This window comes from Caretta caretta, chromosome 1, assembly GCF_965140235.1.
Source record: "Caretta caretta isolate rCarCar2 chromosome 1, rCarCar1.hap1, whole genome shotgun sequence".
NCBI classification, from domain to species: Eukaryota; Metazoa; Chordata; order Testudines; family Cheloniidae; genus Caretta; species Caretta caretta.
The window spans coordinates 287,478,822-287,497,297 of NC_134206.1; the positions used below are offsets into that span (position 1 = coordinate 287,478,822).

The following is an 18,476-nucleotide window of genomic DNA, read 5'->3' on the forward strand; positions in this document are numbered from 1 at the left end:
TCAGCAGTTCTGGGACCAGTTATGTCTCTAGCAATAATACCAGGCAGTCACTTTCTAGAGGCTGAATGGGATTTGCTTTTCTTTCTCTGTTGACTTGGAAACCTGCATGATGAGGGCTGATTACTGATGTGAAAATGAGATGCACAGAATTTTACACATGGATGTGGACATAGCAGCAGCACCTGAACGGCGCTTGGAAAAGTAAGAGACTCCATCAGGTTATTCACTGTGATATAGGTCTGTTTAAATGTAGCAAATTGATCTAGTGAGTTGATGACACTTATCGTGCATGGGAAATGTTGGATTGTATGCACTGTAGTATTTTTGGTCTTGTATTTCTTGTACGGTGAACAGAAAACTGTAGCGGATTCATCCGTTTTTCATAGTAACCCAAAAACTGATCTTCGTATTGTTGTCATGGGGCAGTATCTTTAACACAAGGGAGACATGGGAAATAATCTACCAACTATGGGCTCATTTATAGCCATGCAGCTCCACTGATTTTTTTTCTTAATTATTGCTACAACAATTTGTGGAAGGTATTATATTTCTAAAGCCTTTTTGCCATAGGGACAGAGAACACTGCATATTAGCAAAACGTAGAATTCCAATTAAAAAAATATTTTGCTTGTTCTTGTTGTTTGTTCTGCTCAACAAATGCAAAGATTTTTTTAAAATCTGCATTTTTAATTTAATTTTTCTTTTTCTCATTTTCCCTTTTTCCCCTAAGAGAGGTGATTATTTAAGTATGCAATATCTGTCTGAAGAGCTTTTGGGGAAGTTTTTTTGCTTGTCAGGAGAGGGCATAAAATCCTAGAAAAAAAAACAGAGAAAACAGCCATTTGGTTCATCAACCCTGTCTCCATACCCACTGTAGGGCTGTTCTATTTTATATTTTTGATTGCTTTGGTCCCAATTAAGTCAGCTTCCCCCATCACTTAGAAGATTTGTGTATAATCTAATTTTTACCATTGTCAGGAAAGTTAGTTCTAGTCTAGGAGAGAGGCAGGAGGCGATTAACCCATAGATTATTTGGTATAAAGATCAGAAATGTTTACATTGAGCTCACATGTCACCAGTCTTGCCATAGCAGCAGCCTTTATTCATGCAAGTAAGCCTATTGATTTCAATGGGCTCATTTGTGTGGATTGGAATGACTCGTGAAAAAGTGTTTGCAGGATTGGAACCTTAACTAAATTGATTTCTGCCTTATCATAGTTACATGTTATTAGGCTTGTAAATAATAGGAGCTAATTTGTCAAAATAATCTTAAAATCAATGGCTTCTACTTAGTGTTATGAATTAAAAATAAAACAACCACAATCTCATGTGAAATTCCTTTCTCTGCATGGTACTGTCATATATGGTACATACATACAATATAAACATATAATATATAATATAAAGCACCTTCTCCTGAAATTTACTGCAGTTTTTTTTAAAATTCAAGCTTAAACATGGAGGACCAAATTCAGCACATGTATATGCAGGCGCAGCTCCACTGATGAATTTGGCTCCTGATTTTCAGTTAGATTCCAATCAAGCACTCAAAAAAAAAAAGGCAACCAGAACCTTGTGCTAATGGAAATAACTTCTAACACAGTTTTCCCTTGTAATAAGACAGATGTCACATGTTTTTCAGAAATCAGTGGGGCTCCATCTAAGCACAGCAGCACACCCACATGCAATCCCCTATGGCATCGGGCCTTAGGTATGGTGAACATGCCATTTGGGCTTTTTGCCCTCCTTTGAGCCGTGCATACACCCAGAAGCTACAGACTCTCACAGTGTGGATTCAGAGAGGCAGGGACTGCTATTCTTATCCCTAAAATGGAGCAGTAGCGTCGGAACTGTTATGTTGGCTCCTGCAAATGCCCAGGTGTGTGAACTTCACCCATAAAGCAAATGAATACATATCTTTTCCACTAGTTTTTGATACCTGAACAGTCACTTTTTCATTGTATAGATTATTATTGTTGTTTCTTTGTATTATTCTAGTGCTTAGGAGTCTCCTCCTTGAGGTTGTGTGGAATAAGGGAAGGGGAAGTGTTAGTGACCAGGTACATCTGCCTTGCTGCATCCCTTATCTGAAATTGAATTGCACAGATGCAATTGGCACTGTTCAAGTTTCTTCTTGCTTGTGTTGTTCTGTGGAAAAGTAAGGCGATATGGAGGTGGAGATGCTGAAGACCTGGAGGTGAGGAAAAGCAGAAAAGAAAAAATTCCAAAAAAACAAATGGAAAGAGCAACAAACAGGGAAAAACAAGGGAGCGTACAAAGACTTGAAGCCCAATAAAATTCCTTTCCGACTGTAAATGTGAAAAAAGAGGGTATGTTTACGTTTGAGCTGGGGGTGTGATTCCCAGCTTGAGGAGACGTACTCGTGCTGCCTCTCATTGAGCAAGTTAGCTAAACGCAAAGCGTAGCTGCAGCAGTGCGAGCTGTGGGATTGGCTGGCTGCCCACAGCACATATCCGTCTGAAACCCTAGGAATATTAGCTGGGAGGGATACCCTGACTATTGGAATGGTAGAAACACTGTTATCCCTCTGCCCGCCCCCCCCCCAAACCACTGACCAACACACACACACGCTGAAGGGCCCTGGCTTCCAATCATTAAAGAGTTGGTGATAGTGTCAAAAAAGGGGGGGGGGCACTTTCTTGCTCTCACTGTTTGACTTCCCAAATGGAACCTGTTAGGGGGCTTATTCCTTCACCCACTTACTTCCTTGGTCCTTCTCGCATGAACAGAGAGCAACAATAACCGAAGTCCAAAGGTGCAAACAATTCGATGTTTATTGGGGTGAACTTCCAGCAAGCATGATTCCAGTTTCCTTCCTTAGTATCCTGCTTCCCAGCTCTGACACCACAGAGCCTTACACCTGTGTCCCTGTTCCCATTCCTGTCCTTAGCCAAACATGATTCCAATTTCCCCAGCCCCATTCCCTGTTCCCATTTCCCTCACCCGCATTCCCATGCCCATGCCCGCCCCCATCCCCCTACTTCCTGATTGACTGCAGACTATATAGTAAAACTTGAGTTCTGCTTTGCTATACCTTAACCAATCATGTTCCTGAAATTTAACTAACCAATCCTAACATATTGTAACATGATTATGTACCCAATTATATCCCACCACCTTAATTAGTTTATACCCAGCAAAATTAATTATACAGCAGACAGAAACAATCACAGAACCAGACAGAGATTATACAGACAAACAATAGCAAAGTGGGAACTATAATGACAAAACAATACAGAAGTGAGGATTTCACATCCCAGCTATTGATAAATGAGTTCTTGCCAGACAGGATGCTATCAAACTAAGTTTTCTTTTACATTTTCTAGGCACTTCCCTTTCTCTGGAGGTGATAGGCACTATCAGGACAGGATTGTATTCCTAACAGCCCAATAGCACCTTATTTCAGTGTGACTAGTTTGGAATGTGAGGATGTGACCGTTCGCTTTCCAGCTTATGGCTGCCTCTGCTGCTTAGCCAAAGGCCTGAGCCTAAGCACAGGGCCACAAACTGTCACAGTAAGAGAAGGCCCTTACACCGGCAGACAGTGATTTTGATTCTTTCTTTTGTACCTCTATAACTAGCCAAGTGATAAGAATACACCTAAATTCTTAGAGTATAGGCCTTTACGGACAGGCCTGAATATCTATATCCTAACAGAACCCTTATTAAAGAAAAATAAATTGGGTTGTGGCCTCTTCAAGTTTTTTCCACGATGTTTAGTCAACACATGAAAACCGTGCCCCAATTTACAGCGTCTGGTACCCAACATAATTCTCAAGAATCCAACATGGGCCGTATTAGCAGCCTGGACTGGAGAGGGAGACCTAAAATACCAAACTGGCATTTATGTCTGCCTGAGAGTCATGCAGTTAAAACCCTGTATGAGTCTTTGAATATTAAGTGTTCGTATTTCCGCTAAAATGAAAACTATACTTTTGGTCTTCAGTAGTACATCAGTATCTATTCATTCAGCTGCTCAAGAGAAGAGAAATTTGCACCTGAGTCTGTACTGATATGATGCATTTGGTATTGCCACTCCAAGAGTTCAAAAATCATGAGATTGTCTTTAGTTCACGAGTTTGTTTTTTTAAACAGTAATAATAGGGCTGGTGTTTGATTTTGGAGCATATAGGTTTCATGTTTTGAAGCAACTGTGAGGCTAGAAATGTACTCTTTTATCAAATTCTGAGATTCTCATCTATTCATGATAAAATCATGAGAGTTGGTAGCACTGGAGAGTTCTACGAAGTATCCGTGCTCCTCAGACTATGGAGATTATTTTTTTCTGCATCTGGCCCAGAATGCAGTTCAGGTGATGCTTCTTAAACTATGCAATGATAAACATGATATTTAATATTGGCTGGTTTCGGTTTGTATGGCGTTGAAATAGCCTACTAGATAGGAAAGTCAATGCTATCAATTTTGTTCCCATATCTCGGTGATGACAGGAGTATTGGACAAAGCTCAAAGGGTTGAGAGGTTCAGTGTAGATCAGCACCTAACAACTATGGGTCACCTTGAGACATCTTTAAAAGGCCTGGTTTTCAGAAAGTACTGAGCACTCTGGAACACTTTGAGGGCAATTGAACCTGTATTTCCCCTTAGTGGGCCAGCAAGGACATTCACTCTCAGGCCTCCAGATCCCTAGCTGTTGCCTTTCTTGGATGGAGACCCACATCTCACTCATTTCTGACCAGGTGTGACGGGGTGCACCTACACCACCCTGGCTTTGCAGGAGTTAACTGTGCATTGCAGGCTGAAGAAGCCATGCCCCTTTGCTTCTGCTGGGCATGCTCAGCCTGGAGGCAAGGTATAAAAGGAAGCAGCCCAGCTCAGTCTGGGCAGGTTGCTGAAGGGAGAGGTTGGGTTGCTGAAGGGAGAGGATGCCAGCTGCAGGCTCTCTCCAGGGAGCTGCTACAGCACCCAACTTCAGAATCAAGGCACACTGAGCCCCAGTCAGATTCCAGGCCGCCTGACCAACTCGAAGAGGAGGCCCTGCCATCAGGAGCTATACCGCCTGAGGACCCCAGAGACCCATGGGAACCTCGCTGGTGAAGACAGGGTAGGAAGCACCCCCAGGGACTTAGACTTTGCTCTGGTGGGTGAACTGGGGAACTAATCAGCATGTTTCAGGACGATCCCTGCTGACTCAGTGGCGAGTAACCCTGCCATTGCTAGGGCCCTGGGCTGGGGCTCAGAGGAGCAGGGAGGGCCCAAGTTTCCCTACCTGGGGTGTCACACCTTCCTGAGTGGCACCCCACTTCCCCAATGGGCCAGAAGACCACACAATCCCACAGAGGGTGCAACTTTATTGACTCTGGCCATTAGACCACACTGCCCTGACTGCGAGAGTGGTTTTATTAACTCTGGCCATTGGGCCACGTTACCCTGACTGTAAGGGGCTTCTGTATTGACTCTGGCCAGTAGGCTGTATTACCAGGTTCCATAGTAAGTGTCATTTGCAGAGGACCTAACCAGCGCCAGTACAGCCTTTTCCCTTTCTGGTGACCACACGTAACCGGGCACCCCTGTGACCTACCCCACAACAAATGGGTGGAGAATTAGGGCAATGACAGCACTTGCTAAGAGGTCCAGAAGAGAGGGGAATCAGGCAACGAGACCCCTACACCACCCTGACATGGATACCAAAAAGCTCCTTAAGGGGATCTACACTGCACACTTCTGTCAGTAGCGTGTAGAACACATATTTGCATAGCTCCCATAGCATGGGTATAAATAGCAGTGTAGCTGGTGAGGCACCACTTAGGCAACTGGCGTAAGGACATACCTGAAGGGTGTGGGTAAGTACTCGAGCGCATACCCTGTGTAAGCGGGGGAATAGTCCCGCTCTTGTGGGGAACTTTCCTGGCTTCTGCACTACACCGGTGAAGTGGGCTAGCGAAAGGATCTGAGTCCTCGCTCCGACTTCCTTTACCCAGTGGCCTCTCTGCCCTTGAGGACTCCCCTTCCACTCTCCTGTCTGGCAGAGTCCTCGTAACCCCAACAAGGCTGGGCCCAGGATTCCTGGGGGGCTTGACCCCCAACCCTGCTGTGGTCACCTAGGACAGGGGCTAGGGTGTCCCCATTCCGGGGTACTCTCTCTGCACTGGGCACTCTCTGACCCACTGACCATTACATACAAGTTAAAGACTTGTATGTAACAAGTGTGCCCTTGTTGCCAAGAAGGCCAATGGCATTTTGGGATGTATAAGTAGGGGCATAGCGAGCAGATCAAGGGACGTGATCGTCCCCTTCTATTCGACATTGGTGAGGCCTCATCTGGAGTACTGTGTCCAGTTTTGGGCCCCACACTACAAGAAGGATGTGGATAAATTGGAAAGAGTCCAGCGAAGGGCAACAAAAATGATTAGGGGTCTGGAACACATGACTTATGAGGAGAGGCTGAGGGAACTAGGATTGTTTAGTCTGCAGAAGAGAAGAATGAGGGGGGATTTGATAGCTGCTTTCAACTACCTGAGAGGTGGTTCCAGAGAGGATGGTTCTAGACTATTCTCAGTGGTAGAAGAGGACAGAACAAGGAGTAATGGTCTCAAGTTGCAGTGGGGGAGGTTTAGGTTGGATATTAGGAAAAACTTTTTCACTAGGAGGGTCGTGAAACACTGGAATGCGTTACCTAAGGAGGTGGTAGAATCTCCTTCCTTAGAAGTTTTTAAGGTCAGGCTTGACAAAGCCCTGGCTGGGATGATTTAATTGGGGATTGGTCCTGCTTTGAGCAGGGGGTTGGACTAGATGACCTCCTGAGGTCCCTTCCAACCCTGATATTCTATGATTCTATGATTCTAAAGCAAATGCAAGTTATTTAATCAACAATTAATTTTAAAAAGAATAAGGGGAAATGGGAAAGGTTAAAGGAAACACATCAACCTGCTCTGTGGCAGGGAACATCACAAACAGCGTCTCTGGAATGTCCGGGCAGTTCACAGTCTGTTCCTTGTAAGTCCCAGGCCTTCTTCTCAGGCCCTGGCTGTGCTGCAGGGATGCTGTGGGTCGGACACTTGCTCTGGTGGTGGCCACACGCTCTCAGGCTCTAAGTGGTAGGACCCTTCTTCCCAGTGTCGCCCCCACCGGCGTTACGATCCAAGCCTGGCCTGCAGAGCCTCTTGGCTGAGGCGTCTCCCTGTGCTGGGCCCACTGCCCAAGGTCCCCCTCAGTCTTCCCAGCTGCTCACTGCATCCAGCTCCAGACTGCTCCAGCCCCAGCTCCACCACTCTGTCTCTGCACTGCTGCTGCTCTCCCTCCAGCTCCCTGGGCTGCTTCTCCGGCCCCTTTGGCTCTGGTTGCTGCAGCTCTGCTCCCAGGGCAAGTCTGCTCTCTCTGGGCTGTGCCTCTGGCTTTGGGGCTGCAGCTCTGCTCCCAGGACAGGGTCTGCTCTCTCTGGGCTGCTTTTCTGGTCCCTCTGGATCTGGCCCAGCTCTGCTCCCCAGCTCAGCTTGGGCCCCTGCTTTCTCCTTAGCTCGGCCCCACTCTGTCTGACGCAGGCAAATCCAGCTCACACGGAGGATGGGACCTCCCCGGCCTCCTGACTCCCTGATTAGCCTGCCCGCCCTGTCATTCAGGCTGACCTGGAGCATTGGCCTCTCCCCATTGTTCCTGGGGACTGTCAGTCTCAGGGTCCTGGTTTCCCATAGACCCTTCCCCTTTTAGTAGTGGGAGCTAGCAACTAAAACACCCCCACTGAATGTTAGTAAGGGGGCAACAGTCCCCTTACACCTGCATGCTTTCTACTCGCCCAACCCATACTTCCCCATCCACACTGCTATTCTTAGCCTTAGTGCTGTCACCCGCTGCTGGAGTCTTTCCCCTCCACAGGCAAAAACTCCCCCAGCAGGGAACGGCTGCTAGCTCCCCATTGTTGGAGCCCTTCTTCACCACAGGGAAAAACTCCAGCAGAGGGGAAAGGCTCTGCCAACTCCCCATTGCTGGAGCCCTTCCGCACCTCAGCGAAAGACTCCAAGACTGGAAAAGGCTCTGAAATCTTCCTGTTGTTGGAGCCTTTCCCCACAGTGAAAGGCTCCGGCAGCAGGGAGCTGCTGAAGCCTTTCCGCACTACATCCTCTCTTCCAGAGCCTTTCACTGGAACATGTAGCTACACACCACAGTAGATGCAGCCTGCTTTTCGCTGTGGCATGTAGATACATGTACCCTACATGCTGCCACCAGTGGTGTGTAGTGCTGACATAGCCAGCTTGATTGTCAGCATTTATAAGTAGCACATCATTCTTTCTATTCAAGCCTACTGTATTCTTAGGGTAAAAACACTACAGAGAAAATATATTTAAAACAATAAAATAACCTGCATGCATGCTAATAGCCTTACCAGACACCGTCTCCACTCTAACATGGGCTCTGGTAGGAGCAGTCCTTCAACGGCCCACCCCCCAGGGTTTCCTTTGTGATCACAAGTTCATCACAGCTTCAGCTCAGAACAAGCACACGGTCTGAAGGGGCCACAGTACCAGTCTTTCCGACCTTTCTCAAAGGACTGGGGCCCTCTGTGGACCAAGGGTCCTGTCCATTTGCTGGGTCAGAAAGAAGGCCAAGTCCAGGATATTTATAAAAAAAAATACTTTTTGTATGTTGGTCCCAGGAAAGTCCAATTTGAACCAGTATATGTGAACCTCTCCAGGGGGCGGCTTTAAAGGGCTGATAACAGAGGATGTTCATTAGCATCCCCTCCCTACTGGAGAAAGTACATATAGTGTCACAATAAGACATATAAAATTACATTTTAACGCACTGTACCCCAGAGGTATTAACCCTAATTCTATAAGGTTTAACTTAATTCAATACAGTTTATCTTAATTCCACAAGGTTTGTTCAAGATATTACAGAATACTGTCGGTCACACTCACCCCCCCTTCTGAAAATCAGAATCTGTCAGAGAATCTCAAGCTGGCTCATCCAAAAATTGAAGCAGCAAAATTACCTGTCACTTCTGAAGATCTTGACCATGATGTTTGTCTAAACATTCCAGATCTTTTTGTACTGCAAGGGAAGTTAGGAAAACACATGAAAGAGGCTTTCCCATGAATATCCTGCTTCCAGCTGGCCCAGAAATAGTGCAAGAATACCTGTTTTTGGTAGTATTTCAGCTCTTCTCCTTCATGTCCCAAGTACAGCTGGGTGAAATGTTTTGAATAGTTTATTTGACAAAAATGCAATTGTGGGTAACCCAAAATATTCATGAATTTGCGACAAATAGTTGTGGCCATTCAAAAAATGGCTGGAGGAAGAGATGCTGCTGTACCTGCTTTCCCCCCTTTTAACCTTTAGCCCAACGGCTAGGGCACTCATCAAGGACATGGGAGATCTAGGTTCAAAGCCCCTAGAACAGACCCAAAACAGACTTTTTTGATTCACCAGCAATTCTGAAAACGTTCGGATTCAGTTCAAACCAAACTGATTTTTTTTCAGAACTGCCATGAAACTGCAAAATCAATTGTTCCCCCAGCTCTAGTCCTGTGGAGGGACAGAAGGGCATGAAAATAAAAAAGTGTTCTGTATCTCCCCAAAAAGGTTCCTTTTGAGTGAAGGTTCAGGAAGATTTCTAATTTAACCAGAATGTTTTACTCATCTTTAACTAGTGGCAAAATTGTCGTGAAAATAAACATGCAAGCAATATAGCAAGTCAATAGTGTTGGATTCTTACCTTTAAACTTTCTAAGCCATGTGAAGGGCTTTGGTAGTGTGACTCCTATAAAAGTCAATGAGTGTCTTGTGGTTAAAGGAAAGCTATAGTTTTGGTCTTGACCAGTACATAAAAGAAAAAATGATCATCTATTTTCTGTCATGTACTAGTTTATAATTCTGGATAAAAATGTCATTGCTCCTCCTGACAGCTTCCTGGAAAAAATTTCTATATTCTTTAAGCCATTTCACAAAACTACAACAGGAATTTAAATGTCCATAACTGAGGGTCGTTTGAGGGAGGTGAAACTAGCTGCAAAAACGTATAATACATCTTTTACCAAAGAAGCAGGGAAAGACAGTACATGTTCCGTCATGCTTCAAACTTTACACAGACAGGACCTAGAGACTCCATAATCAGAGAGGAAAAAAAATGTATTACAAAGTGTACTGAACATGCTCAAGAGCCCATTACTCTGAGTATTACAGGTAAGCTTTGGGAGGTTAAAATGTTATGATTGCTGCAGTCATGCTGGGCATAAAAATTGTACTGTAGATAATAGCACCCTTTCTTTCTCTTATAATAGAGGGAAGTCTTTGGTTTCTGTACATTTAATAAGGACAGTTTGGACAATTTTGTGCACTAATCATCACATATTTCTCAAAGAATAAGAGGGTTAAAATGGTTCAGCTGAACTTCTCTCTCCCCCCCCACCCCATGTTTTCATCTGTCTGTGTATTGTCTTTTGCTCTTGCAGCAGATCATTCCTGTCAACTCTCTGGCATATAACTCAGCGGTAATGAGAGAAAAGGGTCAGAAAGGGCTGAGAAATCTCTCATTCCAGTGGCTTTGAAATACACCCCTCCTGATCCTTTTAACAAGCCTGACATCATTTCATTCTCATTTAAAACCCAGGCTTTGGGGAAATGCAGAACCAAATTAAAGAAGGGCAAAAACTAACTTTTCAAGGCAAAGTCAAGGATTGCTCCTCAACAAGTTGTAAATTTCTATCTATCTTAGGTATGTATATGGCCCCCATTACTACAGTATCTGAGCACCTCAGAATCTTTAGTGTATTTAACCTCACAATGTCCCTGTGAGGTAGGGAAGTGCTACTATCACCATTTTACAGATGGCAAAGTGAGGCAGAGATGAGGTCACACTAGAAGTCTATGGTGGAGCAGGAAACTGAACCCAACTCTTCCAAGTCACAGGCTAGCACATTACCCACTTTTGTTATTGCCAGGCTATACTTTCTGATAGTTAACACTGAATCAATGGAAAAAATTAGATTTCAACTTAAAATAGATGCAATATCACATTGATAGTTTTTTTTTTTTTAAGGGAGTTATATATTTCCGTGCATGCTTGTTTTATTCAATGGGTTTCTTCTTTATCACTTATTAAAGTGCCATTGTGAGGTGCAGGAGAAATCTCCCTTCTCCTTATGGAACCCAAGGGGGTTCAGCTGTCACCCCCAGAAGATCCTACAATCCTTATGGATTGGCACAGGCCCACTGCATTCCTGCTGCCTCCAGAACCTTTCCTTACCCTCCACCAAGTGGTTCTCATAATACAGAGGGTAACAAAGACTCAGACAATGCTTCCATGATCAGCATTAACTTAATTTCAAGAGCACTGGAGATCTGTGGGGTACAGTGCCCTGTAGAGTGGACATCCCTCACCCTTCTCCCTGTCCTACCCATTTAAAACTGTGGAGCCTGAAACCCACTGAGCTCTTATGGTGCGATCCATAGCCCATTGACTTCAAAAGAAAAACTTCCATTGACTGTACTGGGCTTTGGTTCAGGGCCCTTACAGAGGTCTTATGTGGGGTTATGAGATGGACATAGAATACAGTGAATAGACTAATGAATTCCACCCTCCACCCCCCAGTGACACGTGATAATCAAGGAGAGGTGAATCCAGGCCCAGGTTTGATGAAAAGGAGATGTAGAACTGAGTCTCATCAGCATATTGAAGACAATGCAGCCCAAAATATCTCGCTATATCACCTAATGTCTTCAAATAGGTGCTGCAACAGGAGTGACACAAATGTGAGAACCCTGAGAGAGGGACAAAAAAATGCCTTCTGAGACTTTTCAGAGAAGAAGCAGCAAATCCTCTGACGTATTATTCCGTCCCTTCCCATAAGATCATACTAGTGGTTATCATGTAGTATCCTCATAGACATCTTACTCTTTAGCATTGCTATAAGATCACTAGCAATAGATATTAATGCACAGCCTAGACTGATAGGAATCAAAGTATTCTGTAGAATCAAAGTGCAACTGGAGCTGGTTCATCACTATCTTTTCAATAGTCTTCCCTGAAAAAGGAAAGTTTGAGATCAGACAGTAATTGGTGAGGTGGTTAATATTCAATGCTGGTTTGCTGAGTAACAATTTAAACATAGAGTACGGCTGGAAACTTGGCAAAATCTCAGATGTCCCTGAATGCCCTCTTGAAGAGAGATGTTAACAGTCCTCATCAATAATGAGCCAAACATGTGTCTACATGTTTTAATAACCATGAAGGGTATGGGTCCTTTCTGCAGATGCCTGACTATAACGCTCCAAGCATACCTAAAAACCTCAATGAATGAATCTAGGTGAAAGCTAGGCACTAGACAGAGCATTCCCAATATCCTGTTTCTCACTGGCTAGTACCAGATGCTTCAGAGGAAATTGTAAGAACCCTTCAGTAGGCAGATATGAGTTACTCTGCACCCCATATTAGGTCTCAACTTGGTCTCTAATTGTGAAGAGTTTGCCTTAAGCCCTGAAGCATGATGTTTAATATCACTTCCACAAAATGTGTGTTATCATTAATTACGATAACTCTGGATATTCTTCCTATCCATATGAATGTCCAATTCCTTTTAGCATTTGAAGTTCTTGGTCTGAACAGTGAATTCTACAGTTTAATTACACACTGCAAAAAAGGATTTCCTTTTATTCATTCATTTTGTATTTCCCACATTTCAATTTCAATCAGTGTCCCCTAGGGGAAAACATGGAGAACGCAGTGTCCACTGTGTCAGTTGTCATGCTGACTAATTAGATTATCCCTACACTTCCCACTAGTATTACTTCTAGTCTTGATTTCCTTCTGAGACCTCATAGTATGTGTGTCTATACATTATTTTTCATTGCACTATATGAATATATCAAGTGCCAGAAATATGTTCTTTATTATCTTACAAATTCATAAAATTAAGAAGCATTGATTTTTACCTAAAATTTAGATTTTGCCTCACAGGGAACATTTAACTGAACTTGTACAATGTGTCCATCTGAATACGCAAAATTTGGTTTGAATGAACGGGGCTGCAGCAATCTAAATGCCAATTTCTACCACTTAACCAATCTGTATGTTGAGTTAATTTCTTGATCACAAAAATATTCTTTGGACAAGTTATCCCAAATGTTCACAGGCTCCAAGGAAATATGAACTGTTTGATCTCAGTACCTATACATTCGTTCAGCAGTCTCCTCATAGGAAAATTGCATGACTGGAACAGAGGTGTATTCCAGGTCACAACTAAATTATATGGACAGAGAAGTGTGTACAGCATTTGCCTATACTTTGTCTGGTTCTAATTACCTCAGACAACATATGTCATCCCTTTCTCTGCAATTACAGGTGATTTTTTTCTATAATTTTTAAGCCTAGCCCTAAGATTCCCCCCAACATTTTCAGTCATTACCTGATGGCCTTGGAAGAGTATAAAGTTCCCAGCAAATGCTTCTGTTTTGATTTCTATTCACATTGGGTTCCTAGCAGAAAAGTATGTGTGGCAGTTTGCATAAGTAGCTCTATGTAATTGCTAATACCCGAAACCATGACATCCCTGATTTGGAGCATTCATTAATCATCAAAAGAGTTACTGATTTTCAGAAAAATGAATGCAAATTGCAGGTAGAATAGAATTGTGGCTCTGCAATTTTGTTATCATAAGCCACAATTATCATTCAGCATGGACATTATATTATATTATAAAAATATTGGGCTGGTCAAAACCCCGAAATGTTTCCTGTTTTCCCTGTTGGGGAAAATACAGGAGAAGTTTAAAAAGAGTCGGGGGGGGGGGAACGACAGTCCCCATAATCCCCAAGTCAAAATGTTACAGTTTCTAAATACAACATTTAAAGTCATAATAAAAAAATGTGTTTTGAAATGCAAATTCGTGGGGGGGGGGGAATTGCAATTTTCAAAATCAATAGGAAAATATTGATTTCAACTAAGCCACATTTCATGATGGGAAAAGTTAGCTGACAAAAAATTTCAATCTCTCTCTCTCTCTCTCTGCATGTGAGTTCATTTCTAGACATGGGATAGAGTATTATCAGAATGCTGTTGATACACAATTATACACAGAAAATCTCATGCACTGATTCAGGTTTGGATAAGAGCCAGGAAGGCTGACCCATGTATCTGAAATATTCCAAATAGATACAAAGCAAGCCTGAGAATGTGGCTGGCTCTGTGGAAAAACCCTCTGGATACAACCAAAAGAGTCCATAATTTCCAGAAACATCTGCACTGACATCTGCATGCACATGGGAGTCATCAAAGATAATAATACATAAGGATTCCAAACATTGCACCATCGCTATTTTAGAGAGTTTAGCTCTGACATTTTCCATACGACCTGATGGTATATAAGCCAACAAAATCACAAATCTACATCATGCCTCAGGTGTACAGGAAATGACAGGAGCCAAATAAACTAGTCTCTGTATTTGGCTACCTCAAGCCTTGCAAGCAGAATGAAAACAATACACTACTCACCCCTCCTCTTTGTTCTGCGAAAAGTTAGAGCATGGCTGAGTGCAGAGTTGTGCAAATAAGCTGGCTCAGTGTATCAAACCAGATCGCTCTGATTTATGACAGATCCAGATAACACTCAAAAGTAGAATCATGAATCGCATGTTTATTCATAACAGATCTGTCACTACCCAACCAAAACTGTAGTCACAATGAATCTTAGTAAGCCATATTAAAATCCTAATAGATACTGCCAACATTGCTGCCCAAGCCATCCATCCCTTCATCTTTGCATGCGAAGCCATCTTCCAGTCACACAAATAACAGAGACAAAATAATCACTAGAACACTGGATAGAGTATTTTCACTCCTCCAATCTTGAATCAAACAAGTGCCACAAAAATGGTGCCTATTAAGGGTGTTGGAACTTTTTATTCTTCATTCTCTGTGTCATACAACAACTTTCTGGCATTCACTATAGATCAATTAATATTTGTTAATGATCTGATAGATAGGTAGGTAGATCTCTAAGTGGATAGCAATGCAAATAAAGCAACCCATTTATGAGTTTTCTTTTTGCACATGATCTGTTTTATGGTTTTCAATATTCTGGTCCCTGTTTTTTTAAACAAAACAAAAATAAATTGAAACAGACACTTTTGAAGACTCACATCTGAACCCTTTTTTTATCCCTGATAGTTAGTTAGATAGATGATATACTGACTACCAAGTAGTAGGTGGTGGGAGAGAAATTGGTAGCAGAAGGTAAGGGCGGGTGGATGTAGTTACTGGAGTTCCGAGGGAAGGAACCAGAATAATGAAGAGTAGTGGTACGTTTGAGAGGCAGACAGGCAGAGAAATCAGAGCAGCAAAAGGATGTTGGGAAGGAGAATAAAGGGGAAAAAAGAGAGGTTTTATTTGACTTTAGCCTGAGTAACAAATCTTGCACTTGATTCAATAAATTATTATAATAGAGAAAAGACATTACTTCATATTTGAAATAAATGCCGCTGTGCACAATTTCATTCCCCCAGGATGAAAATCCATGTACTGAGATGTTTATGGAATCCCATTGTTAAATGTTTCTTCTTTGGTTTTCTGTTCTGAATTTTCATTTTGGAAATATCTCTTTCCAGGCATTTTATTTATTGCAGGCAAGAACTCTTTTCCCTCAAATCACCTGTTTTGCCTGGAACATATAAACCTAGAAACTGTCGCTACACTTGCAATAGCCAGATTAATAATTGCTCTGGGAAATGAGGATGAGTAACAGATTCAAAATTGTATACTCCTTAGAGAGCAGGTGCAATACATGATAAACACTGCTGATCAGCAAAGAGTAAATGATTAATTAGTGTTGTCTAACAGTGGATGTTTCAGTCTTTCCTTTTCCAAAGCAAAAGGAGCAGCAGCAGTAACTGAGTAAGAAATAATTTTAAAATGTATGCTAACATTTTATTATATTGATCTGCCATATGCTAATGCTCACAATGTATATGCTCCATAATGGTACTGTTAGCTTAATAATTTTGTGATTTCCAGCAGATCAGAAAGGTTTGGACTCCAGACATGTTTCTCTTTTATCCCTGTTTATCTAGTCGAGGCAGATTAGACCAATCTAATTCTTCTAATCTAATCTGTCTATCCTAATATATGTACTCTATCATATTTACAGAATACCAATCACCATAGTATCTAGGCACCAAGTTACAGTAATATCAGAGTGGAATAACGATATTAAAAAGGAGCTCTACTCCCACGAACATATATTTAGAGATTTGTTTTCTCTCTCTTTTCCCTTTCCTCTACCTCTCCTTTTTTACATATTTCTCTTGGAGTTTTACATTTTCCTGGTTTATACCTAATCAGAAACTGTTGCAGGCAAATTTTGTGACTGAAAATCCTGTGTCACTGAGAGAGAGATTTCTTTAAGAAAATAGTTCTTTCTTTATCAAACGCAGTCGCAATTTGATATCTTGCCCACTGCCAGTTAATGTTGCTTTCACAGGTCTATCTGGGAAGGGGGAAGCCATCCCAGGGTACTTTAGAGCTGAATGAAAGCTTCTCCCAGATCGCCCCTCACGTGTTCTGGGATCTTGAGCAAGTCACTCAGCCACACTGATGGCTTTAAATAGAAAGGAGAAATTTCTTACATGAAAAATCATTTTCATTCAGTTAAATCAACCAGTTCAATTTGATTTGGGTTAGACCTCTCTAAAGGTCTTACTCATTTCCAGGTTAGCCTCTCCTGTAGAATACATTTCCTTTCTTCCTTCCTGCCTTCATCTGCACATAGTATCCAGAAAGGAGCAAGGGAGGGGTGAAGTGTTGTGTGTGCAGCTCTCCCTCATCACCTTCCATCTGTAAAGGGAGAGATCTACATGCACAGGGCCGCTGTTACATGTGGATTCTTGGGGAATGATCTTTAATTCAGTTCTTACTCAGGTAAAATTCCATTGACTTCAAAGGAAGTTTTTCATCGGTAAAGACTTTTTTCAACTGACAATGTTTATCACACTTCCCTTGTACTTTTTCCTTATTAAAAATGCAATCAATTTCATAGATGATCATCTTGAGAAAAACAATTAGTAAGATTCATAGATGTCAGTCATTAGTCGAGAACTGTATGTGCTGAGCACAGAACTCATTTGTTTTTGTTTTTCAGGCACTGCAAATGGATGTAAACAAGCTGAATATCACATTGCTTCGGATATTCCGCCAAGGAGTGGCTGCAGCTTTAGGGCTGTTACCACAGCAAATTCATATCAACCGACTCATTGTAAGTACCAAGAATTTTGTATAACAGGAATTACCAGGTAATTTCAGTTACATTTAAATTAGCTTTTGTGCTGTTATGGAAAAGTCCAATAGACTCTGATTGAAAAAAGATCCCCTTTCTATAGTTTTTTAAACCATTCTGTAGAGCATAATAGAAAATTACATCCCTGTTATCACATGGTTCAAAAAACTTATGGAAATGAATGATCTATTAAATTTTAGCATAATTCTAGAATTATTTCTAGAGTAAATTCTATAGAACTCTTTGTTTCATCCAAGGGTTTTAAAAGAACTAGCCAAGGAGATCTCTTGACTGGAAAAATTGATTTTTTTTCAATAAATCTTGTAACACTAGGTTTGTCACAGAGGTCTGGAGGAAAGCAAATGTTGCACCAATATTTTAAAAAAGTAAAATGGATGATCCAGATTATAGTCCTGTCAGCCTGACATGAATCCCTGGTAAAATAATGGAATGGGTGATCTGGGACTTGATTAATAAACACTGCAAGGAGAGTAATATATTTCATGCCAGTCAGCACAGGTTTATGGAAAATAGATCCTGTCAAATTAACTTGATATTTCTGATAAGAGTACAAATTGGACTGATAAAGGTTATAGTTTTGATGTAATAGATTCTGTAAGGCATTAGACTTGGTACCCCACAAAATCTTGATCAATAAACTACAACGATACAAAATCAACATGGCACACATTAAATGAAATAAGAACTGGTTAAATGAGGGATCTCAAAATGTATTATAAATGGGGAGTCTTCATTAAGATGCTGTGTTTCTAGGTGGGTCCCACAGGGATAGGTTCTTTCTTGGCCCTATGCTATTTAACATTTTGATCAATGACTTGGGGTGGAGGTAAGAGAGACATAAAATTATCACTGATAAAGTTTGCAGATGCCACAAAGATTGAGGGAGTGGTAAATAATGAAGAGGACAGGTCACTGATGCAGAGACATCTCAATGGGTTGGTAAACTGGGCACAGGCAAACAATATGCATTTCAATGTAAGGTCATACATCTAGGAGCAAAGGATGAAACCCATAGGTACAGAACGGGGGACTCTATCTTGTGGGATCAGTGACTATCCATTATCCTCAAGTCTTTTCCAGACAATCAGCTTAATATGAGCTCGCAGTGTCACACTATGGCTAACAGGCCTAATGCGATCCATGGATAGAGCTGTCCATGGTCGTGCCGGTGTGTGCAAATGGCTCCCACGCTTCTGGACAGGAGTTCTTTCCATG

The 18,476-nt window shown here is 42.1% G+C and overlaps 1 protein-coding gene across 4 annotated transcripts in view; it reads left to right on the plus strand.

Moving 5' to 3' along the window:
- PTPRR (protein tyrosine phosphatase receptor type R) overlaps positions 1-18,476 on the plus strand; it is a 195,092-nt gene that overhangs the window by 86,891 nt on the left and 89,725 nt on the right. For 2 of the 4 annotated variants that reach the window (XM_048835783.2, XM_075124360.1), the window contains one exon: positions 17,106-17,219. In XM_048835783.2, the coding sequence (XP_048691740.1) occupies positions 17,106-17,219 (114 nt within the window). Of the gene's footprint in view, positions 1-15,843; positions 15,883-17,105; positions 17,220-18,476 lie in introns of those variants that run through there. The other 2 variants (XM_048835787.2, XM_048835786.2) reach the window with 2 other exon arrangements.